This window comes from Ascaphus truei, chromosome 5, assembly GCF_040206685.1.
Source record: "Ascaphus truei isolate aAscTru1 chromosome 5, aAscTru1.hap1, whole genome shotgun sequence".
Classification (NCBI taxonomy): domain Eukaryota; kingdom Metazoa; phylum Chordata; class Amphibia; order Anura; family Ascaphidae; genus Ascaphus; species Ascaphus truei.
This window is the reverse complement of record NC_134487.1, coordinates 118,261,424-118,287,294: the sequence shown is the minus strand read 5'-3', so window position 1 is coordinate 118,287,294 and position 25,871 is coordinate 118,261,424. Positions and strand designations below refer to the sequence as shown.

The following is a 25,871-nucleotide window of genomic DNA, read 5'->3' as shown; positions in this document are numbered from 1 at the left end:
GAGAGGAGACTGAGAGTCTGTGAGGGGAGGTTGAACCGCCCCGGCGCAGGTCAGGTGCCCCAGGCCCAGCTAGCCCTGAGTCACCTTAGAGACAAGCTGAGCTAGGGATCGCCTTAGTAAGGTTCCTGCCCTCCTAGTACTGAAAGTTTTGACCGGGACTATACTGTCGAGAGGGAGGTCTGGGCTCAGACCCCCCCCCTTGGAGTTGCCGGAGTCCGGGTGGGAGCACCCCGGACTCTAGAAAGAGAGAGAGAGGGATAAAGCGGTGTCGACGTACACAGACCCTTTTTGAAGATCGTGGTGGTTCCGAGCACCTGAGTGCTCGGCAGGTATTTCATCAAGTGCACCAACTGTATCATTCATTCACCCGAGACATAGTGGCTGCGCAGTCACCCATACACACACATAAGGCCTGTTGTGAGTGGGAGGACTAATCCGTAAGGATTGGACACGGGGTGGGCTCACCCGGTGGCGGGTGTGGGGGATTATTGTTGGCGTCCACTGTGGCGCAGGTTGTGGGGTGTCCGCCGTGGCGCTAGGCAATGTTGACGTCCGCCGTGGCGTGTTATATAATGTATACCCGTATACAGGAATGTTATGGCATGTAATGTACAGTGAGTTTGACCTGCAAGTAAAAGAGATTGGTTTTAGAACTTGGCTGTGTAAGTATAATTCTTGCATATACGTCCTGCGAAGACTCACTCCCCCTTTGGCGGGAGCTGTCGCAGGTGGAGGCGCTGCACCCGTTACCCATATTGCGCGCACCCCAGGCTCTCCGTGGCAGAGACTTAGGCCCTGTGAGCCGGCAGGTAATACAGCATATAGTAGCAGCTTGCTAGTGATAGGAAGCACGGCTACATAACTTTGAAATGCTTTGAGTCCCATTGGGAGAAAAGTGCTATATAAATAAAAGTTATTATTATTATTATTAGAATTGGAAGTCCCCTAACCTATGCAGCTTATCACACACAAGACATCTTTCAGTGTAATAGGTACAGCTGGTCTTGCAGTCCCCAAAAATATGTGGTGTACCTGCTAAATACCTACAGTTGGAGGGCATGAGATCATCTGTAAGACAATGGGTTAATGAGAACAGCCCAGTGAAAAATGTACAAAGTTATCTTGATACGACACCATATCTTATGTGATCATCTAGGATTGTTATAAAAGGATATGTCAGCCTTTAGGAGAGGAAAACGTGCCAGTCTGCAGGAGCATGTGCAATTGATACAGACAAGGAGTTATCATGCATTACTAATGAGGGAAGCTCAGCCAAAGAACTTGCAAGATTTTTTTCTAAAGCCCCGAAGCAAGTGAAGATTAGACAGCTTTGGTTTTTCCTCGCGGCCCTGAAGCATTAATATTCTATACCCAATGAAAGATCTAATTAGACTACAAAGCAAATATTTTTTTTAAGATGCCATAATAGTGAAGAGCAGCTATTTGGGTGCAATTCCAGCTAAGAAGCTACACTGAGATGAACATTGTGGGAATTCTCAAATTGATGATACCTTGGAACGTATTCTTCTTTTATTCACTGCTGCTCTCTTTCCTAGGTAAGTATATTCTCTTTAAAAATCACATGTTGAACTTTAGCTACTACACATTTTATATGGATAATTGAGAGAAACATTGTTTTGATTAGTTTCAGAAGCTGAAAACTTTTAGTTAAAGTAAAGAATGTCAGAATAACACCATAATGTTGATCTTTATGGAATAATTGTATTGTAAAAAAATGTGTGTGTGTGTGTATGTATATATATAAAAAAATAAATAATATATATAAAATAAAAGCCAGATCATATGGATTCATGGAGAATAATACCAATCCCGTAGTAGTGGAATGTAAATTACAAACGATGTACAGTATTACAATGTCTTATACGTATTACATGTATACCTACTGTACTATATACTTACATGAAAGTTTAAATAAAGTCTTGTTTGTTATCAAGATAAACTCTTCTGATATGTAATTAGATACTACTGCACTTTACATATACATAACCAGCAAAGAAAATAATAATGTAGTTTATGATTAAGTGAATCACTTTCACATATAAAACCCCCCAATATATTTCACACTATCACTACATTGTAACAGAGATGAAGAGCACTCAGAAAGTACAGGGTAATAACAAACATACATACTGTACAAACCAACGAGTAAGTTATTGCCTTGAAAGGGAAATATGTTTAGCTTTTATTGTGACCCAGTGACCAGAGAGACTCAGGGAGACCTGGTTTCATGTGACTGTTTTACTTTTCAGGGTCCCACTCTACAGCTTCTGGTTTGAAAACAAGAGCACCAATGTAAGTGCAGAATGTAACCCCGCTTTAGAGCACATATCCTTAGTGCACCATTTCTATGGCTACCCAAGTGTTTACTTTTTCTGTTTCTCCATACAAAGTTATGCATTTGTGCTATGTTCATTATGGGCATTGTTGATATATTATACATTTTTACTGTATGCCACATGTACGACATTCTCACACATTGTGGGGCTTTGCTTACTACCGTATTTTATTTCGAATACCTAAATAATGTTAAAAAATAACAACTGGGAAGATATTCACCAACCAAGATAGGAGCATATCTGCATGTTGATTATTGTCCCATAAGCAATTAGTTTTACTTACAAAATGTAAAGATTGAATTTATTTAAACGAATTCATGCTGGAGATGTTTCTGCAGACCTTACCAGCACTGCAGGGGTTACGTGCAGGAGGCTATTTAACAAGGTTTCTAACCTGTCCAAGGTGCAAATGTTGTTCAGATTTATCAGAGAAAATCTGCTGCTGTGTGATATTTTCGTTAACAAATCTGTTGCTGGTTTTTTTTTAACCTGATTTTGCAGCCAGGACACTTTGATGTATAATCCTTTAATGTGCATTTGTCCATTAACAATTCGTTTTTGATTAGGAGAGGAGCAACTTGTGCAACATGTTTTAAATATGTTTACATTTTTTTTTTATATTATAAACAATGACTTAAAAAAATAATAATTGGATCTTCAATTGAACTGCTTACAAAAAATGAATGTGTTTAATTGCAATAAATCGGCATTACAGGGCAGCCTAGAGAAGTAAAAAAAAATTCAGTAAGTGAATTGGAGCTTTATGAATAGATGTCCACTAAATTGTGTGTGCAACATAAAATATCTTCATTCCTCCTGAGCAAATATAAACGATGAATGTTGTCTGGCCAAAAGTACCTGCCGGACATTCTGTAGGTTTCATATGAAACATCTTTTTTAAGGAGTCAGATAATTAAGACACTGCTTAAAAATAAAATAGAACAGTGAACAAAGTAAATGCGCAAATGAAATCAATAATAATAACAGTATTAAAGCTAAATAGAATAATAACTCCTGAGTGCAGGTTATGAGTAATGTCGGCTGAAGGAGGTCCTGTATCACATCGCGAGGAGAGATCACCGGTCACCCCTAGATTGGAGTGTGCATCTGTCCTGCAAGGTCTTAGACTACGCTGATAGTGCCAGCGACGGTGACGTCAGGCAGCGGTTGCTGGAAAAATCAAATTGAGATGACTTCCAGCGATCGCGACCAAGCCGTTGCTCCATCACGTCGCGCTTACTATAAGCGCACGCGACGGCGGCAATGCATTTGTTTTGACACGACATTGCGTTGTTGTCGCCGGCACTGTAAGCGCAGCCTAAGTGTGCTTAAATACACGTTCTGCCTTACAAGACTGAGAGCATGTGAGTTTGTTACCTACTGTGCTTCCCAGATCTTATTAAAACATTATTATGCTATGTTTTCTCTTATTTCCTTTCCATTTGAGGATTCATGATATACCAGCTTACTGTTTGTACCGTCTCAACCAGTGAGTGCATTCATCGTTTTGATACACGTTAACACTGTCATTTGCATTGCTTTATCACTTTATTATATTCACTCATTTGCGCTTTTGATCACTTGTTCACTAAAAATAAAATAGAGTCTGACTTTGTGTGAAACAAAAAAAATGCAAAGTACTTTCCAAATGCAAGCAGTTCCTGCTGGGGGCCAGAGATCGGGGAAGCTCTCTTCAATTGTGTAAGATGAGAACACTCACATACAGTACAAGTTACCTTTTAAATGTTAACCCAAGAAAGACCTCTTTCATAGGTGATGGAAATCAGAAAAAAAAAAACGTTCCCCTAGGAATAGCGTATTCAGGTTGCTCCTGGACCTTTGAAAACACAAGATACTTTTTGTTTTCTTCCAGAAACGGATTTAATGCAATTCGCCAGAAAAGAGATCTCTTAACAGCAGAGGTAGGTTATACCTTCAAAAGAAAAGCTCGCTTCTGAAATGAGCCTTGCACTGACAATGAAGTCTTTGTGACACGACAGAAAATGGCAAATAACGCAGGGAGGATCAATTCTTTTTTTTAGAGCTGCTTTTTTGTGATTCTCAAACCGTCTCACTTATCAAGTGCGCCTGAGCCCATCTCATTCTCACACAGGCCTTCCACCTAAGGCAGATAGTTCTAGATATACAGTAGTGTCATTTGTTGAAAATTCAACTTTAAATCTTTTTTTTTTTTTTTTTTCGCGTGAAATATTGGGATAAAGTTTCAGGTCTGGATGGAGCTTTTCATCATACAATTGTGTTCATACCATGTCGGTCATTTACATCACAAACAATAGTGGTTAAATAAATTAATTATTTAGCTAAGGATTAAGAAGATGATGGAGAATTTAGGGAGTAAATCCGTTTCACTGATCACCTCCTTAGCACTCAGTCCTATGACTGTGAATCATCATTTTACTTTATAATAGTTTTTGGTAATGGTTTTATAAATAGATCATAGCACAAGCAACAACATCATGACATTTCAGGTTTGCCTCTCAAATGTCATGTTAGCACATTTCTTATGAAAGTAGTGTCTGCTTTCTACCAATCTTAAACAATTCCCCAATAGGAAACAAACGCTCAGACGGGAGAGAAAAGTACAAGAACCAATTATGGAAACCTGAGTAGTATGCCATATTGTGGCTGAAGGCTGATAAGAAAGACAATATGGGGGTTAATTATCAAGGTTTCACAGAGGCAAACATGGATCAAACAGTGATGTAAAACATAGTATCAAATTTATCAGAGGAACTGTTCCTATTAAAATTAATGGCATTTTTATTTAATACATTTAGTACAAATGCTATACTGTGTTGCAGCTGCAACACTTTGATACATAATCTCCCGAAGTTTGTAAATATGTATAATCAAAGAATACTTAAAAGAAGGGATAATTTTGCGCATGCCACTGTAAATCTATTTAATATATTCTCTGAAGTAGATTTTGGGGTGATGACGCGGTTACAACTTGTCTAAGCTGCTCTGATTTTACAAACTCCTTTGGAAGAGTGTTTGTGGTAAATAAAATGAACCCGTGTGTTGCCAGGAGGGGCACCAATCAATGTCAGACCAATGTGTTACCAGCACCTCTGACATCAAATGGGATCAATGTAAAACATTCATCTTTGAATTGATTGATCCATTTCTGCTTACAGTTTTGTATCCAATTTTCATAAATGTAACAGGTTCATTAATGTATTATTTGATCTTTCAATAACAGGATTATGGAACTCCTGCCCTTGGAGCTCAGTCTCGTAGGCTGCTTACTGAAGTTCTTATTCCAAAACAAGGTTGGAGAATTATGTTACAATTTTTGTCATCACTATCATTATTTTCTTTATTATTACTAACCATACACTTACCCTTACTATCACCATCATCTTGCACATTATTACCAGAGATGTGTGAGCCTGTTTTGGTTTGTAAAATGACCTGCTAGACATTCTGGCTATCATTCCAAAATGATGAGGGAGAATTCCTGACCGTATACTTATAGCCTCTAGAACAATGGTGGTCAACCTTTTTTTGGTCAAGAACCTATAATTATATATTTAAATTCTGCGGAACGCCAACCCTCTAATAGCGTGTCTGAGATCATATGCATTGTAAGGAACCCCAACCCTTTCCAATTGCGCGTCTGAGACAAGATGCATTGTAAGGAACCCCAACCTTCTCTAATAGCGCACATGAGATCAGATGCATTATAAGGAACCCCAACCCTCTCTAATAGCGCGTCTGAGATCAGATGCATTATAAGGAACCCCAACCCTCTCTAACATCACGTCTGAGATCAGATGCATTGTAAGGAACCCCAACCCTCTCTAATAGTGTGTCTGCGATCAGATGCATTGTGTGGAATCCCAACCTCTCTAATAGCGCATCTGAGATTAGATGCATTGTAGGGACCCCAACACTCTCTAACAGCGCATCTGAGATCACATGCATTGTAAGGAACCCCAACCCTCCCTAATAGTGTGTCTGAGATCATATGCATTGTAAGGAACCCCAAACCTCTCTAATAGCGCATCTGAGATCAGATGTATTGTAAGGAACCCCAAACCTCTCTAATAGCATGTCTGAAATAAGATGCATTGTAAGGAGCTCCAACCCTCTCTAATTGTGCGTCTGAGATCAGATGCATTGTAAGGAACACAAAGAAAAATTCCTACCAATTTGGCTAAAATATACGAGTGACATTTTTACATTTAGAACCTAACAGTAGTCAAAGTATAAGCAAGTATAACTCTGTGTGAACACCACTACCATTGATCGTCACCCTGGAGAATGGCTCACATAAAAAGAGAAATAATCCCCCAATACTAAGCATAAAGGAGAGGAGTACTCACAGTTTTGAGGCGGTTGATCCGTCAGCCTGCATCACGCTTGTTGTATAAGTCAGCAGGAGAATTCCATGAGGAAATAAAGCGGAGCACAGCAATGAACTTGGGGGCTAGACACCTGTAAATTAAGGGTTAAAAATGCTTAATCCATGGCACACATCATGGTACACATCATGGTACAGTGGCAGGTAAAAACACTAACGCGTTTCGGGCAGTGGCCCTTTGTCAAAGAGTGTTGACAAAGGGCCACTGCCCAAAACGCGTTAGAGTTTTTAAGGGAAACAAAGAACAATTCCTGCGCTCCTACCAATTGGGTTAAAAAACTCTAGTGCCATTTGGTTGCATATTTTGATCAAAACATGATTCAAGCCTGCCAACATTGTCATGGTAAACTCTGTTTAGCAGGTACCTACACTGAATATATGCAATTTCTTACTGTCCTATGGATTAAACTTTGTGAAGTATGTGAAAGTGCACTGAAAGGGTTAAATAAATGACACATATGTTTATTTGTGATTTAGTGCACTTAAAAGCTGGACAAAGCCAGTAACGTACTGTATTTGTTTTGCATTTTAAGGAACCCCAAACCTCTCCAATGCCGCGTCTGAGATCAGATGCATTGTAAGAACCCCAATCCACTCTAATAGTGTGTCTGAGATCAGATGCATTGTAAGAACCCCAATCCACTCTAATAGCGCGTCTGAGATCAGATACAGTCATTATTACATTATATACCATATTAGTTCACACAAAGATATAATCACTGTAATCACTAAAAAACATATTATCGTTTATGATGTGTTTCAGACATTTATTTGATCTATAATATATATCTTTGTATGACGCATGTAACTTTTTTCAATGAAAGGGTTAAGTCCTATACTCATTACATTGCTATTCCAATAAATAACTTAATGATAAGCAGAGTCTGGATGGGTGTAAGAGCAGCTTTCAGCAGGCGCTAAATATGGTTATGGTATTAACATAACCTTAGCAGTAACGGAGGTCGGAGGATTTCCGTTGTTAGGTAAACTGCTCATTACCATATAATTTGGTTATGAGTAAATCTAAACTCCAATAAAATGTATATTTCCCTTATTTGTAAGGAAAATGGCTGAACATCGTAGTGCTAAGCGCCTTTGCAGATATTCGTTACAGATATCGAGATGTTAAATTGAGATAACGTAATGTTAAAAAATGAACAGTCTGAGAATCTACCCCTTAGATTGTTATCTGGATTTTTACATCTGTTAAACTCCTGAAATATTTAGTAAATCAGAATTGCTGACCTGAGAAAGGGAGTAGAACTCTCAAAATCTTCTCTTAATATATCAATTGTTAGTCCAAATTAAAAAAAAAAGGAATCCCCTAATACTGAAGTACTCATTTATTCTTTATTTGGTAGAGTTTTAAAATGGCCTGAAAATTGCTGGGAACCCTTTAGGGATGTCCGGGGAACCCTGGTCGAAAAACACTGCTCTAGAAAGTAAGAGAATTATGAGCACATTTAATGCAGCCAGCAACATTTGGGGGGTAGTTTAAATCATTGGATGAGCACCATGCATATGTTGCGAACGTTGACGTATTTTATATATATATATAGATATATATATCTATATATAATATACAAAATGTATAACATTTTCCATACTATATTTGCGAGTGTAAGCAAATGTTTTGCCAATTTATATTAAAAACTCAATTCTCAATCGACGTTTACATTCTGCAATACAAATGGGGTCTTGAGCACTAGGAAACAATATTTAATGGATTCTAAAATAGTATTGTGGCTATTATGTCTATTCAATGTACGTAACCCGATCCTATAGAAAGCTTTTATAATCCATTATTTAGTTTTCTGCATATAATATGCCTATGAACTATTTGAAAACATGAACATGTAACTTTAAACTAAACATATGTATCTTATCAATTGCTATCTGTCTCAACATATACTTGATATATTTGTACCCAGAGGTGTACTCCACGACACTCGTACAACAGACCATCCTTTATAAAGTCATTGTCATTGCAGATTCCTGCCCTCAAGGCTGCCTTAATGGGGCAATTTGTTCAGAGACTGGTGTATGTGATTGTGAGACCTTTCAAGCCCAGGGAAACAGATGTCAATTTGGTAAGTTGAATTATTTAAATGAATCCTGATACATACATCAGCTTCTTGTGATAAATCACAGTTTATTCAAGGCATTTGTCCGCTACTAGAATATAATATGCTGGGCAGTGCTCTCAATTGTTGATCATGATATAATATTATTATATTTAAGACAGTATAGCTGGGCTTTAGGTTTGTTGGGGAGTTTCGATTTCAGTGAAGGCTATTGTGTTTCAGATGGTGTAGTCTTCATGAATATGAATATGAAGAATATGAACATAAATATGAAGTTTGCTAGTTCACGAACCACTGTTTTAATGCATTGTTTGCAAATATGTAGTTAAAATATCTCTGTATCTATTGGAGTAGAAATCTATTTTTGGTTCATTGACACATGCTGCATTGTTGTACCAAAACAACAGGTAGAGATGGTCAAGTTATTTCTGCGGATTTGTATCTGCTGGTTCCTTTGGTCTGCTGATCAATCTCAAAAAGGGCAATCCACAATTTTGGATTTTTTTTTTACCAAAGAAAGAGATTAATCTGTTGTTGAAATTTTAGAAAGAGCACAGGAGAGCACCTTTCAAATTTAGTAAGTTTCTCCAGTTGTGTGTGTGTGTGTGTGTATATATATATATAAATTAGGGAGACATGCCTGTTCTGATAAATGAGCACACCTGAGTTACCTAGCTGGGAGATATGCTAATTACCATGCAAAGTATATTTAAATTAGTCCCATCCCACATTTCCTGAAAGGATTTCCATACCAACTATATAGAGTTGATCAGTACAAGGCACCAATCTAAAGACTGGAATAGTGTCAGACCCAATAAGACTGGAACCGACAACCCTTACTTTTCTAGACTGCAGCTCTAGCAGTGTGAGCAAAACCAGCTGATGGTTAACAGTGCACTACTGTCTACTAAAAGCATACTTCCCAGGGATATCTATGTTGTTGATTGTAACCTTGAAAGAACTTCAAGCACAAAGTAATATGTACTGAGGCCTATGAGTTACTGAGACCAGTTGAGATTAAATCAAACACATGTTTTCTGACACACAAGTAAAAACAAGGTGAAGCACAGCAAATAAAGCAGATGCAGAGAGAATGTAATATAACAAAGTGAGCTTGTGACTTGAGTTAGTACTTCTAGTCTTATAAAGCAGGCCTGCACAACATACAGCCCGCGGGCCGCATGTGGCCAGTCCGGCCTCTCTGTGCGGCGCCAGTTAATTAAATAAATTAAAAAAAAAAAAAGTTTAAAAAAATGGTGGCGATTCATCCCTCCTCCCTCCCTCTCCCACCCAGCCCCCTCCCTCTCCCTCCCAGTCCCCAGGTTTTGCAGTGCGCGGGGGCAGCAGCAGCATGAGGAGGATACGGCAGCCGTGTATTTTTTTTCAATAGCAGGCTGCCGGGGAGGTCAGAGCATGCCGGGGGCGGGGCTTAGTACCGGGGAGAGAGGATGTGCTGAGCTGATCTAAGAAAGGTTTGTGTGTGTGTGTGTGTATCTGTGTGTGTGTGTGTATCTGTGTGAGAAAAACGGGCTGGTGGTGTGTGAAAAACAGGCTGGTGGGGGGGGGTGGGTGTGAAAAATGGGCTAGTGGGGGGGTGGGCTGCTGACATGTGAGGGGGGGGGCTGCTGACATGTGAGGGGGGTGGGCTGCTGACATGTGAGGGGGTGGGCTGCTGACATGGGGAGGGGAGGGCTGCTGACATGTGAGGGGGGGCTGGGCTGCTGACATGTGAGGGGCAGGGGGGGAAGTGATGTGAGGTGCAGGGAGAGAGTGATGTGAGGTGCAGGGGGGTAGAGAGTGATGTGAGGTGCAGGGGGGGGAGAGAGTGATGTGAGATGCAGGGGGGGAGAGTGATGTGAGGTGCAGGGGGGGAGAGAGTGATGTGAGATGCAGGGGGGGGAGATACTGATGTGAGGTGCAGGGGGGGGAGATACTGATGTGAGTTGCAGGGGGCGGGAGAGAGTGATGTGAGTTGCAGGGGGAGGGTGAGAGTGATGTGAGTTGCAGGGGGAGGGTGTGATGTGAGTTGCAGGGGGGGGAGAGAGTGTCATATTGAGGGGAGGGGGAAAGAGTGTCATATTGAGGGGAGGGGGAAAGAGTGTCATATTGAGGGGAGGGGGAGAGTGTCATATTGAGGGGAGAGAGACATGGGGGGGATGCTGACTTGTGGGGGGGATGCTGACATGGAATGGGCTGGGGGGATGTGGAGGGGGGTATTGTATGTTTGATGTGGAGGGGGGTATTGTGTGTTTGATGTGGAGGGGGTATTGTGTGTTTGATGTGGAGGGGGGTATTGTGTGGGTGAGGGGGAGAGATGGGGGTATGAGAGATAGATGGGGAGTATCGTAAAGATTGATAGTGAGGGGTTCTGGGGGAGATATGAGGATGATGATGACGATGACGATGACGACGATGATGATGATGATGATGATGATGATGATGATGATGATGATGATGATGCTGAGAGGTGCTGGAGGAGAGATGATGATGATGATGATGATGATGATGATGATGATGATGATGATTTCACCCGTGCGGCCCAACATTTTTCCTTGGAGCAGTTCGGCCCTTCTCACTTTACGAGTTGGGCAGGCCTGTTATAAAGGATAAAAACAGTAGACCATATTTACTAAGCATTGTTCTGCCATAATGCATGCTGGAATACATTATAGCCTATTCAAATAAATGGACTGTAAAGTGTCTTCCTATGCCAGAAGGTGTTTCATGGCAGAAGATTGCTTATTAGATAAGCTTATCTATCCCAGAAGAGGGTAAAGTGCTTTGTATAGATATGAACACTCAATTATAAGTAGAGCTCAAAACTAGTTCTACAGCTGGTTAAGCTCACACTGCTAGAGCTGTTGTCCTGGATAACAGAGGTTGTGTGAGTTCAACTTCTGATTCTGTTGGGTCTGACACCATACCACATTGCTTATATGATGCCTTAGACTTGTCAACCCAATATCACTTTATTTGCTGTGATATGCTAGTGGAATCACTTCCTGCAGTTTTTAGAGTTGTATTTATTTTAAAATAAAGCATTTCAATTCAGTATGTGTCTGGCACTCTGGCAGATGGCACAATGAAAATGTTTGTCTCTGTTCTGTTATATTGCAGCCACCTTGTGCATATCTGCCATGTAGCATCAACATGAGTTCTCACCTGTAGTACCACACTAACCAATTACCTCATACTGTCTGACTCTCAAGGGGAATAACCTTCTATTTAAATCATCCTTCATATATTTTAGAGTTGCTGACTGGAAAACATGCCACTCTCTTTAATTGGGAATTGTGTACAAGTTATAACTGATGTTACTTTTTTTCTCCATAGTACCAAACACTGGCAAAGAAAGAGATGGGATTTGCAAAACCTGGGGTCAATATAATTTTGAAACATTTGATGGTGTCTACTACTACTTCCCCGGAAACTGTTCTTACATTTTTGCAAGGGATTGCAGTGATCCTGTGCCTCTTTATACTATATGGGTAAGAACAATTGCATAGGTACAAAACAGTAGTCCCCTTGCAGATTATGTAGTTGATCTATCAGCTTCAGCATATTGTCGTCTTCAAATGAATGAAACTTCTCAAGTTTCCAAAACTTTAATATATGATATTAGGTTTAGGCTGTGTGGTTCACTCCAACTTAACCCTGGTAAATGTTTTCAAGAAATAGGGGGGAAATGCTGATGCGGAAGCCCCTGAATTTAATACACCTCATGGTAATATGTGCATCCCATAGCTCCTCCATAACTCTGCTATTGATACTTCCTAGAACACAAGCTGATGTGCAAAGTCAAAATAAGAGTAAAGTGCTTAAAAAAAATTACCTTGAAAAAATCTCACTTATTGGAAGGCTTAATCCTATACTTGTTATATAGCTATACAAATACAGGCTTTTTATCTTTCCTGCGACAGTGGATAATCATTTACCACAGGCATTTCTTTGCCCTATTGCTAACTGTCCCACCATATTAGACATGAACTGAAATAGTGACTTGTTGAAGAAACTGTTTCTCAATTAAAGCCAATAATGAGTTTTGCAAATACATGAATTTAGATACTGTCCAGGTGATAGTAACACTATAACGGCTGATATAGTGGTGACAGTTCACTTATTCTGGGATCCCATCTCTGTTTCCCAGTATTTTCTGACTTCTCCATTCTTCAAATCTAATTTGTAACCATCTATTGTGTCTGCATTAAGTTACGCTTCCTTAATTCAGCCTGCTGCCTGCTGCCTGCTGCCTGCTGCCTGCGGCCTGCTGCCTGCTGCCTTCTACACTACAGTAGTAACATCATATCACCTTGATAATAAAGTGGCCAACTAGCAGTATTCTGCTAGTGCTGTGCACCTCCTCCTCTTCCAAGGTCAAAGGCATTCCCACTGACCCTGGACCTCGTGCTATGCAAAGCTTACCCAGGTATCATTCTCGGTATCAAACACAGGCTATTGTTATTGCAATTTCAAATTCCATTTTCATTTACTGTAGCATTACTTACTCTAGTATTCCCAGAGGATGGGCGATGCAGTAGCTATGGCTTCACACTGGTGCTTTCCATAAGATGTTTCCTGTCCTGTGTGTGTGCATCACTGGTGTGGAAGACACAGGCCAAAGCTATCTAATTCAATAAATGTCTGTCCAATCTCTTTTATTGCCTAGACACACCAAAAGTGGCATTTCTGGAGATTGATCATTAGACCTCTATAGACATCTATAAATACCCAAAAGTATTACATTAGAAATTAATTATAAATATTTATGTCTGTATGTTTCCGTCTAGTCTTATTTTTCAATAAACAAAATAAGACATCACTGTTGAGTAAACTTAATTATGCAATAGTTTTCTCCAAAGTTCCTTAAAACTGCCACTAACTTATATGATATAACACAGTACAGATCAGACAGATGTCATTTCCTGTGGATATGTTTATAGTTCATAGTTCAATTGGTCTTAATTCTCAGTAGAAAAATACTTTAAAATAATCCAAGAAAGGGCTTTGTTATATGTTTAGTTATTAGAGATATATTCTGATCACTAGTTATCACATATTTGTCAATATTTGTTGGAGATTAACTTGACCCGACAATTTTTTCACATATCACTAATTTCACGCATTAGTAATGCTTGTGTCAGTGCCAAGTTATGTGTTCTGATCTCATTGGTTACTGTTGCCATATAATGCGCGTGGGCAGCCTCTAACGTGACCTCCTGCCGAAGCACGCTGTTGCGAAACGCGTAGAGGTCACAAGAGGCTGCTCTGCGCGCTCACCCATTGGCTGGGACCAGGAAACGTGGGCAGAGGGAAGTTCTGTCGAGTGCTGGTGCAGTCCGGACATTTCACGCCAACCACGACTACCGTTATCGCTTGTTGTCAGTATCTGTCCCCATCATTGTGGTATTTGAATCAGGTTGCTTAGTAGAACTTCTATTATAAATGTTTGGTTAGATTAACTCTGATTCTCGTGTAGGCTTCGGTTTAGTATCCCAATCTGGGAGTGCCCTGGCATTTAATGTAGTTTTTTTTATTATTTAATTGTGTATTTTTCATTTACATTGATCTTTGTAGTTGTTGTTTCTGTACCATTTGTGTGGTCATTTGACCAGATATAAAAATTGTTAAATATTTGTAACTAATTCGTGGTGCACTTTGTGTGCATTTTTCTTCTTATTTTATTCTCAAATGTTCTTTAAAAACAGCAGAAAAAAAGAAGTGAAAAAGCAGATATCATTGCACAACTACTAATCTTTAGGTGGGAATAATACATACATGCTCCTGCAGGAACACAAAAAAGCGATCCCACTAGCTGATAGCTATTCCGGCACGGTGCTTTTTAAGGCAGAGCCTTAATACATATATTGTATTATGTATTATATGGCAACAACATCAAAAATCTAAGTATCCATGTGTTCCTTTTTTAAAAATGAATTGAAAGAGTGCATTGTGTAAAAATGTCCAGTAATTATTCCTGTTCTTACATTTGGTGCATGTTTTCCCTACTGTTTGCATGCTGCGTGATATGTTCGTACTGTACATATAGATGCACTAAGAATTATCTGCGTCTACTTTCATTTGTCTTTTACACCAAGAAGAATTGGACAGACAATGTTGATGCACACTGAAGCGGTGCCTGATTGCAATTAATTATGCATGTCACTTGCAAAAAGTGAACAAAAAAGGTGACACAACATATCAAAATTGGTATTATACAGAGGCACACAAAGGTGCGAAAATATGATAATGTACATAGCAGTAATAATAGTTCCAGCACTCACTGACTTATAGAGTAAATCTAAGGAGTTGGTAATTGCCAAATCAAAAAAGTATTTAATATCAACACAAGTTAAATACACAGAGCAATGTGACCAACACAAAATCGTCTAAAATACATAATGCAAGCACAAGTAGTATAAGAAAAAACAGGATGTAACACACTGGGAAGTGGGGGGGGGGGTGGGGGGGCAAAAAATGGGGATAAACAGGGGGGCCCTGCTTGCATTATGTATTTTAGACGATTTTGTGTTGGTCACATTGTTCTGTGTATTTAACTTGTGTTGTTATTAAATACTTTTTTGATTTTGCAATTACCTACTCCTTAGATTTACTCTATAAGTCAGTGAGTGCTGGAACTATTATTACTGCTATGTCATTATTTAGGAGGAATTGGGTCCTTCTTTTTGTTCCTTTAGTTTGCACCCTGCAACCTGCATTAGATCATCTGTTTTTTTGAGTGCTGTCTATCACTATTTCCTCTCTATGATAATGTACATAGGTGTAAAAAACATTTGCCAGTACCACTTTGAAAATACAATATTATACTGTAAGAGAGTGTGATGCAAATCTTGAAACCGTCTGTCTTATTGTCAGATTTGATATACCAATTACTAAGTGTGCAGTTGTAGAACAAAGTTACAGTATAAGTAAATTAACTACGAGAGCACAAGCCTGATTGTTTTTCCTGTTTTGTTGTAAGGTTCATAACAGCCCTAAGTGTGATGGTTCAGTGTATACATGTCCACGCTCAATCAGTATGTTCTTTTCAAGCCAAGACGAGATCACTGTTTCTGGTTATGAAGTGAGAATGGGAGGTGTACGGTAAGCAAACTGCTCATTCATTATATTCATTAGGAATTGCCCCATATTCAGATATTAGGTTACCTTTGTCTTAAGTTAAATAGTGGAACATAGTACCCATACCATTTAAATCGAAAGAAAATGTCACTTTATGGTCCACATATCCACTTATGCCTGGATTCACACAATGAATACATTTAAAAGGATCCTTTTATGCACATATTACCCAGAAAAAAAAACCGATTATACTGAGAATTTGTCACCAAAGAGTTGAACTAATCTGATGTCTCTTGAATAGGAGCCTTTAAATCATATACTGTAGGTACGGGGAATGATACACTGTGCTCTCTGTCAGAGCACTTTAATTATAGGCTTTATTGGACCAGGATATGTGGCACTGAGAGGTAGTGTAACATTTTGTAGAGACTCTGGGGAGCTGATTAAAGTTGGCTAATGACAGTGGAGTCGTAGCACGAACTAATTGTTCAGCCGCTAAATAGTGATAGCGACTCAGCATTATAACAGAATATTTGCCTATTTTTTACAGAAGAGAACAGAGTTAAAACTTTTTGAGCAGTTGATATTTACAGACAGAAAATGGGTTATTCATTAAATTGCAATTGTACAGATCGTAGCACTATCGCACAGAAACTCCCATTGACTGCAATAGTGACCCGTTTAATAAATACGCACCAAGAGTCTAAGGATCAGGATTTGTGTTAGTTTATATACTGAACCTTTTTAATTCACTTTATTTAAATGCTATTACTGTTTGGGTGATCTCCAAAGTCAAATCTTTTCCTTTCATAGTGGAGATGATAGTAATAACAAGAGGATCAATACATACATTTTGCATATTCCTGTTACACCAGCAAATAATGAATTGTGAATGAGTGATTTATTGTAACGTGCTGCGGTAATTACATTATTTCTATTTTATTACATGTCTCCTATCTCTGTTGAGCAGATTGTTACTGCCACAGACAGTAGAAAATGTTTTTATTGAGAGACTAGCTGACTACATTCTGGTGAAAACTACCTTTGGATTCTCTCTTGCTTGGGATGGAAGCTGCGGGATTTATATCAAACTGACAGAAGATCACAAAGGCAAACCCTGCGGCCTGTGTGGGAATTTTAATGGCAATTGGTCTGATGATCTGATAATACAATACAGTAAGTTCAGAAGATACAGTACGAATGGGACTGTGCTTTGTTATAGTATGTCCGCCTGCTATCTGCCTGCTGAGAGCCCCAATGTTTGTTCAGACTGGATGTATATTTCTAAGCAAACATTGGTTGTATTACTGTCTCCATGTTATCTTACTTTTGGTGATATATGAGCAGCAATGAACTCATGAACGTGACTGACGAGAAAGTAAACTCTCTGTCACCTTTTCAGCGATTGAAGTTTTCACCAATTTCACAAAATAGCTGTAATTTGTTTCTCAATATATTAGTTAAGTTAATTTGAATAGCCACAATGTGTTCATTTGTATGTATGTATGTATTTATGTATGTACTGTATATATATCTTTATTTATATAGCTCCATCATAGCACTTCAGAGCAGTAATACTCTTGAGATAAATAAAGGACCTTCCTTAAATCACAGCTCTTTAATGAAACATATAGGTAGCTCTGCTGGCTGATACTATACCGTACATCTCAGATGCACTGACCTTGACCCCTTGCAGACACACTTACCATAACACTTTCCTACTGTCTCTGTAAGTTCTCCCTACTTACCAATTAGATTGTAAGCTCTTCGGGGCAGGGTCTCCCTTTCCTATTGTTACTCTCATGTCTGAAGCACTTATTCCCCCTATTTATTCTATTATTATGTTACGTGTATTACTGCTGGGACGAGATATGTAAATAGATGGCACTATATAAATAAAGATATATAGTGCTATAACCCTGTTATAGCGCGGTCCTCGGGGGCCACCCACGACCACTGTGTTATAAACGGGTCGCGGAAAAAAAATGGCCGCCAATTTTTTTTATTTTTTTTCGTGTGGTGGTACCGTGTTTGCCGGAGGGGGAAAGCTGAGAACTCTCCCAGCGTTCCCAGACCCAGTGGGGCAGCAGCAACAGCACACAGCACTTACCCGGCATCTGGCAGCTCTTCTCCCTGTCTCTGCTTCCTACTTCTGCTTCCGTCTTGCAAGAGCAAGCTCCCTTAAAGAGGCAGTGTGTCTCTGTGTGTGTGTGTGTGTGTTATTTGACTGTGTGAGACTGTGTGTGTCAGTGTGTCAGTGTGTGTGTGTGCAGTGTGCTGTGAGTGTGTGCAGTGTGCTGTGAGTGTGTGCAGTGTGCTGTGAGTGTATGCAGTGTGCTGTGAGTGTGTGCAATGTGCTGTGAGTGTGTGCTATGAGTGTGTGCTGTGTGTGTGTCAGTGTGTGTGTGTGTGCAGTGTGCTGCGAGTGTGTGCAGTGTGCTGTGAGTGTGTGCAGTGTGCTGTGAGTGTATGCAGTGTGTGTGCAGTGTACCGTGAGTGTGTGCATTGTGCTGTGAGTGTGTGCATTGTGCTGTGAGTGTGTGCAGTGTGCTGTGAGTGTGTGCAGTGTGCTGTGAGTGTGTGCAGTGTGCTGTGAGTGTGTGCAGTGTGCTGTGAGTGTGTGCAGTGTGCTGTGAGTGTGTGCAGTGTGCTGTGAATGTATGCAGTGTGCTGTGAATGTATGCAGTGTGCTGTGAGTGTGCAGTGTGCTGGGAGTATGTGCAGTGTGCTGTGAGTGTGTGCAGTGTGCTGTGAGTGTGTGCAGTGTGCTGTGAGTGTGTGCAGTGTGCTGTGAATGTATGCAGTGTGCTGTGAGTTTGTGCAGTGTGCTGTGAATGTATGCAGTGTGCTGTGAGTGTGTGCAGTGTGCTGTGAATGTATGCAGTGTGCTGTGAATGTATGCAGTGTGCTGTGAATGTATGCAGTGTGCTGTGAATGTATGCAGTGTGCTGTGAGTGTGCAGTGTGCTGGGAGTATGTGCAGTGTGCTGTGAGTGTGTGCAGTGTGCTGTGAGTGTGTGCAGTGTGTTGTGAATGTATGCAGTGTGCTGTGAGTTTGTGCAGTGTGCTGTGAATGTATGCAGTGTGCTGTGAGTTTGTGCAGTGTGCTGTGAATGTATGCAGTATGCAGTGTGCAGTGAGTGTGTGCAGTGTGTGTGCAAAAGAAAAAAACTTTTAAAAAAAAGCGGATCGCGCTATAACGGGGTTGAGCTGTACATACATATATACATAACATTTACTTATTGCAACATGTAGGTGCGCTTGTTGTATTTTGCCTTAACTTCTTGTTTTGGAATTTACGCATATTCCTAATGGATTAGTCTGTTTTTGTAACAAATAGAGATACACAACCTAATTTTGCACGTGTACTTTAGTGACACCAGACTGCTAATCCCAGTTTACAATTTAAATTCACACTTTTCCCTTAGGGCAAATCAGTGTCACAAGTGCAATTAAAATTGTGCCATAACTTTCACTACGAACAAGACAAGAATATTGCAAAAATAGTGTATTGTCAAAACATAAAGCTAAGAATAGGGCAATAGGAAAATGGGAAGATTAGGTAGGCCTGATGGTTCTTGTCTACCATCAATTCATGTGTTTCCATAAGAGACATTTGTTAATTTTAAAAACAAGTCGGGTTTGCTTTTGTACAAAGAGATTTGCTCAGAACTTCAATTTGACTGATACTTCCTATGCCTAGGGTGTGTACACATGCATAGCAGCACCTCTAGATCTAGCCTGAGTACCAGAGTTGTCTTCTATATCCATAAAAAGATTTATTCTCTTCTATTAAAGAATCAATTATTAATTCAAATAAAATATAATGGCCACCATACTACATTTTAGCAATTTTGAAGCCACCTGATAGAAAAGATATCTTCGTTTTTATGGAGGAAACAAATTTTACGTAGGAGGGATTTTAATTAAATAACTGTCATCTATCTATCCATCCATTTATCCATAAATATATCCATTTACCCATCCAATATACTTATCTATTGACCTAGCCACCTCTCTGTTTATCTACCTATCAACATATCTACCTATGCTAGAGGGTCTTCTTGTAAATTACCACAGCTAAAAATAGTTTGCGGGTCTCTGGTTCAGGACACACTTCTTGTTTAAAACTTTGCCTCATCTGAGGTGGAAAACAGAGCAACCAGCAACTTGCTTTCCATAAAATTGTTGTAAACATTACAGCCATGAATTGAAAAGGTCTTTACTAAAAATAAAAGATATCTTGGATCTGAAATGATGCTCAAGAATAAACAATAGCTTTATAACATTTGCGAACAGACGGATTAAATGATGCCAAATATGACAAGTTGGTCTATGTTACATATCAGATACATATGTCACCTTCAAAGATTTACGTTACCCCAATCAAGATGGGTGTCCATATGTGTATTTTAATTATACAAATGCAACGATGAAGATTTCATTATTCTAGGTGTCACAGAAAGAAAGTTATGGGGTATGTTTATACTCAGGCATTTTTTAGTTTAAATAAAAAAAACTGTTTTCTCTCCCCAAGCCTTAAAAATGTAATTAGTGATTGATAAGGGGGCGTTAGGTGGGCGTATTCTGTTTCCAATACAGTTTTTTGGGGGATAAAAACCACGCATTTGGGATATGAATTTAGAATTCTACAAAGTGAGTGTTAATGCCATGACATGGGAAATCTCACATTTCCAACTCAAGACCCTTTGAGAAGGGTGGTAATGTGTGTTATGAATTTCTGCTTGTTTAAGCCCATTATTTTTATGAAACTGTCTGCATATTATATAGTATGTTTCTCATATCATTCTTTTCTGTAACTATGCACTGTACTACTTTTGTATATTAAATCTAAAACTTAATAAGTACTGTCTTTGGAACCTAATTGAACTTTGCATGTTTTGAAGAGAGTAACTGCATTTGTGGACACATTTTGCTATAATAGGTTTCTGTGTGTTAATGACACTAATTTTTCTTAGTAACCAGGTGCCAAAAACTCTGCAAGTAAAACTTTAACCTATTTTTGGTGGTGGAAGCGAATTAAGATATATTGTGACGGATTGAGGGGAGATATTACTTATTTTAGGGACCCTGCAGATATAAGCGAGTCAGAAAGATAGCTGTGTGTATCAACCATTGTCACATATACACACAGTGGCGAATTTCCCATTAGGCTCGATAGGCCCGGACCTAGGGTGGTAAAATGCGGGGCGGTAAAAATATCCACCACCATATACAGATGCCGCGCTCTCAGACCTATCAAACGACGTAATGACGTCATGTTTCCATGGCAACGTGACACTGTGTGACGTCCGCAGCGTCATTTGACGCTGCAATTCGGAAGGAGGGTGGCAGCAAGGAGGCGGCTGCCACAGGTAAGTGCCATGGGGCGGCGGATCTTCAAAGCCGCTGCTGTACACAAGTCACGTCCTGACAGGTGTACCGTTTGTGACAAGTTTATTTTTAGTTATGCAGTCTCACGCTCATCATAAATTCCTGGCACACTTTCCCTTATGTGACATTCAATATCATTCAATTTCTAACATCTTGTTTTACATAGGAAGGGGCACTTAGCATGCGTTCTGTGCCAGAACACTGCAATATATGTACAAATATTAAGGCATTTTAAATGAGGTAATATAAAACAAAATCATATGTAAAATGTCTGCACTGGATTAGGATGATGGTTTACAAACTTTGGGTGCAGGATAGTGTTTTGTAAAACGTGCTGTTCATTAGCATCACTTGAAAGTCACTTATTGGCTAATGAAGACATTCTATAAAATCAGAAGTCGGCGATCATACCACAATCACCTCAAAACTCCCATTTAACTCAACGGCAATCTGCAAGTGGTTGATTCAGAGTTTATAGAATCAGCCCCTAAGAGCATAGTACAGTATATACATTTAAATTAAATAGTTATTGAATGCAAAGGTCACATTTGTTTCATATTCATATGCCACAAGTTTTTTAAACATGACATGAAAGTGAAGCAAATGATGTACAGATTTGCAGATATTAGAGGATTACTAACTAACCCCCGTAAGCGACCTCAAGTCAATGGGAGTTTTTGGCTGATTGCAGTAAGCAGTGCAATCGGCCACTTCAGCGCTTATTGAAGTCCCTCAGTTTTGAAATGGAGACTTAGAACATAGTTCACATACAGTAGCCACAGGCAAGTACTGGTGGTATAAACGTATTTGTACTTTCTGTATAAAGAGAAATAACAATAACTATGTACAATATATTATCATTTGTTTCTTATACAGCAGGGGAGTCTACTGAAGACATTGCTATGTTTGCCAACAGTTGGTATGTGCAGACCCCAGAGGAACCCCTTTGTGTGGCCACTTCTTCTGATTATCCTGATCCTTGCTCTGATGAGGCAACACAGGAGGTAAGTTTAAGTGATTATGAGCAACACTTATTTGTTTCAGAAAACATTAAGCAATCTTTTTTATTTGTATAGTCCCCTAATTAGAAGACACTGACACCCATTATACTACCAGAAAGCCCGTTCCCCATGAAAACAGCACTTAACATTGCTTTAACTTAACACCACATTAAGTAAATAACGGATTTTTTTGGGCCTAAGGCCAGGTCCCCAGTGGCCGCTGCTGCACGCGCTACATTGTGCGCGCCACACACCACAACACAGCCCACTATGGGGCAGGCCCCAGTTGCCGTGTGTGTGGGCGCGCAAAGCACAATGACGCATACGCTGGCAGGGAAGACAAGAATTTTGTCTTTCCTTGCCGTGATGCGATCACATGGTCTGCGGGTAGCCAATGGAAAGGCAGATAGTGTAGACCAAAGCACCTGCCCCCATCATGGCTGTGCCCACCGCAACATCCCATCACTCCCCCTAGACCGCACATTGTGGCCTTCACCCGTGCACGTGCCACCAGGCCGCCAGGCGCGCGGGCTGCAGTGAACACTGGGGCCATAGCCTAAGAGTTCAGGCGAAGAGAGAAGCAGACAAAGTTCAGCTTTTGGGAAGAGATACAAATGTAGTGCAGGATCTGTCTCTTGGGATTACCTTTCTGTGGTGGGGAGGCTTGTCATATTTTGGACCCCTCTTTTGAACTAAGAAATCTGAAAAGGTTAACAATATTACATTGCAAGTTTTAGGCAGCATGTTACATTGAATTCAGAGATAAGAAAGGGTTAATTACACGTGGATTATAGTCACATATATATCACAGTATCAAATTATAAATGTCTAAATTAAGTTTCTTTTTTTCCTGTCCATTACATTTTAAATTCCATTATTAAAAATTGATTTCTCAATAATATGCTGCTGAATTTGCTGAAAGAGGACAAAATAAGGTGACATGAGAAGCAGAAAAAAGGGAAGGGGAAACACAAAATGGATGTGCCCCCTAAAATAATTCACTTAAATGCACACCAGCAAAGTGTAAAAATTAACTTTTAATAAATTCCTTAAAACATATATTACCAAAGTAATGTGTAATGTGAATTAAAAATGTATTAAATCATCGCTATCAAGCAACCGTGTCATTAATTATAGAGTCATACTATCCCAGTAGACCAGTAAATATTGGTGGGATGTAGAAGACAGGGGATGCTATGAGTCAGGGTATTAACCCCTCTGGAGCAACGGTGAGACCAGATAGTGAATAATATATAGATGTACAAAAGTAAGTGGCCAAAGGATTAAATATCCTGCTTTCCTGCTAAGTATAACTTCACTGCACACTTACATAGAGATTAATCTAAGTGATAGAGCTGGCACATGCAGTGATGATGATGGTATATTAGCTGCGTCATAAGACTGCCAAGCACAGCAGTGCTGGGGTGAATTCACAGTAATGAACTGTGAAAACGCCTCACATAAAGTGCAAGGATTGCAGGCACACTGACTATGAAATTAAATTAATAAATGACTAACTCATATGGTCTACACAGTTAGAACCAGGAGACTGCAAACACTACATTAAAACAGCTCCAAGTAGGAGACTGACAACATTGCGCGTCCAACGCGCGTTTCCCTCCAGCAAAGGAGCTTCTTCAGGGACAAATTTTACTGGGGGAGAGAGGTCTGAACCCTTTTATACCCTTACAACACCCTAATTACAAAATCAATAGATATCAGCTGTTGCACATGCGCACTGAGGTCACATCCAAACTGACTCAATAAACTACTCAAATGTTAATAAATACAGTTTCTGGGGAAACCTTAGTGTTGTACCTTCATTTTGCCACATCCGCATCATTATCCGATCGTTTGTAGAACTTATAAGACCATAAATCATAAGCGCCGCATAAAGTGTCTAATGCGCATGCGCGGGGACTTAGAAAACATTTCTGTTAGCCCATACGTACTGCGCATGCGCGGGAACTTAAAAATAATTCCAGTCAGTTGCGTACACACTGCGCATGCGCAGGGACTTAGGAAACATTTCCATTATTGCCCGTGCACATGGCGCAAGCGCGGGAACTTAGAGATAACTTCATTTAGTTAGATGTAAATCGCGCATGCGCAGGGATTTAGGAATAATTCCATATATGCCCACATTTGTTGCGCATGCGCGGGGACTTAAACATTGAGCCATCCTGTCCCATGCGTATTGCGCAGGCGCGGGGACGGAGAAATTTCGACAATTTCTGCCCATTCTTTACGCGCATGCGTGGGGACTTAGAAGTAATTCCATTGGTGCCCATTCGTATTGCGCATGTGTAGGGACATAGAAATTTGCCACGATTTCTAGCCGTTGATACTGCGCATGCGTAGAGACTTAGAAATTTTTCCATTTCGGTCCGTATGAGTAGCGCATGCGTGAGGACTTAGAAAATCTTCGCGATTTCTGCCCGATGGTATAGCGCATGCGCGGGGACTTGGAATTTATTGTAGTATCTTTCCAAACGTAGTACTCATGCGTGGGAACATAGGAATTATACAGTATGACATATGCCCAGGTAAAGGCATATAATCAGCAGGAGTGGACTGATGACAAACAGTCACAAACCTGCTGATGGCACAAGGATAGAATTATGATACAACGAGTTTACCGGGTGCTAGCTATAAAAAAGAAGCGGGAGGAGGGTATATACGACCTATGTTGCACATTTTTTATATAGGGTGATTATACAAATAAAGTTGGTTATATACAATCCACCATAAATATATTTTATTACACAATGTGTCAACTTGAAATGCAGTGAAGTATAAGTAGATTTAACAATTCAAGAGGCATAAATGTATACATGTACAAAATTCATTATCTATAATCATTATATACAGCACATATACACACCTTACACAGACACGAAGCCCACTGTTGGGCTTAGGACTTTAGTATTATTGTCACTAATCTAAATAATAATAATAATGCTATAATCTATTGAAGTATATCAATACCAAACGCTGGAAACTGTCATAGTGGACAGTGAAAATGACATAGCTGGTTGTCAGAGAGACCAGTAAACTATATATTCACAGTATGTGAGAGAAGGATACTTATGTCCAAACAAATGACCCCCAAATCAAATAAAGGGCGTAAAAGTGAACCCCTCATTGAGGCCATTGGGACTCCTGGTTTTTAACTTATAAATCCATTCTGCTTCGATACCATCGGGCAGAAATCGCGAAGATTTTCTAAGTCCTCACGCATGCGCTACTCATACGGACCGAAATGGAAAAATTTCTAAGTCCCTACGCATGCGCAGTATCAACGGCTAGAAATCGTGGCAAATTTCTATGTCCCTACACATGCGCAATACGAATGGGCACCAATGGAATTACTTCTAAGTCCCCACGCATGTGCGTAAAGAATGGGCAGAAATTGTCGAAATTTCTCCGTCCCCGCGCCTGCGCAATACGCATGGGACAGGATGGCTCAATGTTTAAGTCCCCGCGCATGCGCAACAAATGTGGGCATATATGGAATTATTCCTAAGTCCCTGCGCATGCGCGATTTACATCTAACTAAATGAAGTTATCTC

At 39.9% G+C, this 25,871-nt stretch overlaps 1 protein-coding gene across 2 annotated transcripts in view; it reads left to right on the top strand.

Moving 5' to 3' along the window:
• Nucleotides 1-1,222: 1,222 nt before the first annotated feature.
• The window catches only part of OTOGL (otogelin like), a 209,300-nt gene continuing 184,651 nt past the window's right edge, over nucleotides 1,223-25,871 (top strand). Inside the window, exons 1-9 of one of the 2 annotated variants that reach the window (XM_075600516.1) lie at nucleotides 1,223-1,556; nucleotides 2,271-2,313; nucleotides 4,231-4,279; nucleotides 5,581-5,650; nucleotides 8,736-8,834; nucleotides 12,162-12,316; nucleotides 15,808-15,929; nucleotides 16,876-17,081; nucleotides 22,175-22,302. In XM_075600516.1, the coding sequence (XP_075456631.1) occupies nucleotides 1,478-1,556; nucleotides 2,271-2,313; nucleotides 4,231-4,279; nucleotides 5,581-5,650; nucleotides 8,736-8,834; nucleotides 12,162-12,316; nucleotides 15,808-15,929; nucleotides 16,876-17,081; nucleotides 22,175-22,302 (951 nt within the window). In that variant the 5' untranslated portion in view covers nucleotides 1,223-1,477. The remainder of the gene's footprint in view (nucleotides 1,557-2,270; nucleotides 2,314-4,230; nucleotides 4,280-5,580; nucleotides 5,651-8,735; nucleotides 8,835-12,161; nucleotides 12,317-15,807; nucleotides 15,930-16,875; nucleotides 17,082-22,174; nucleotides 22,303-25,871) is intronic. The other variant, XM_075600517.1, reaches the window with a different exon arrangement.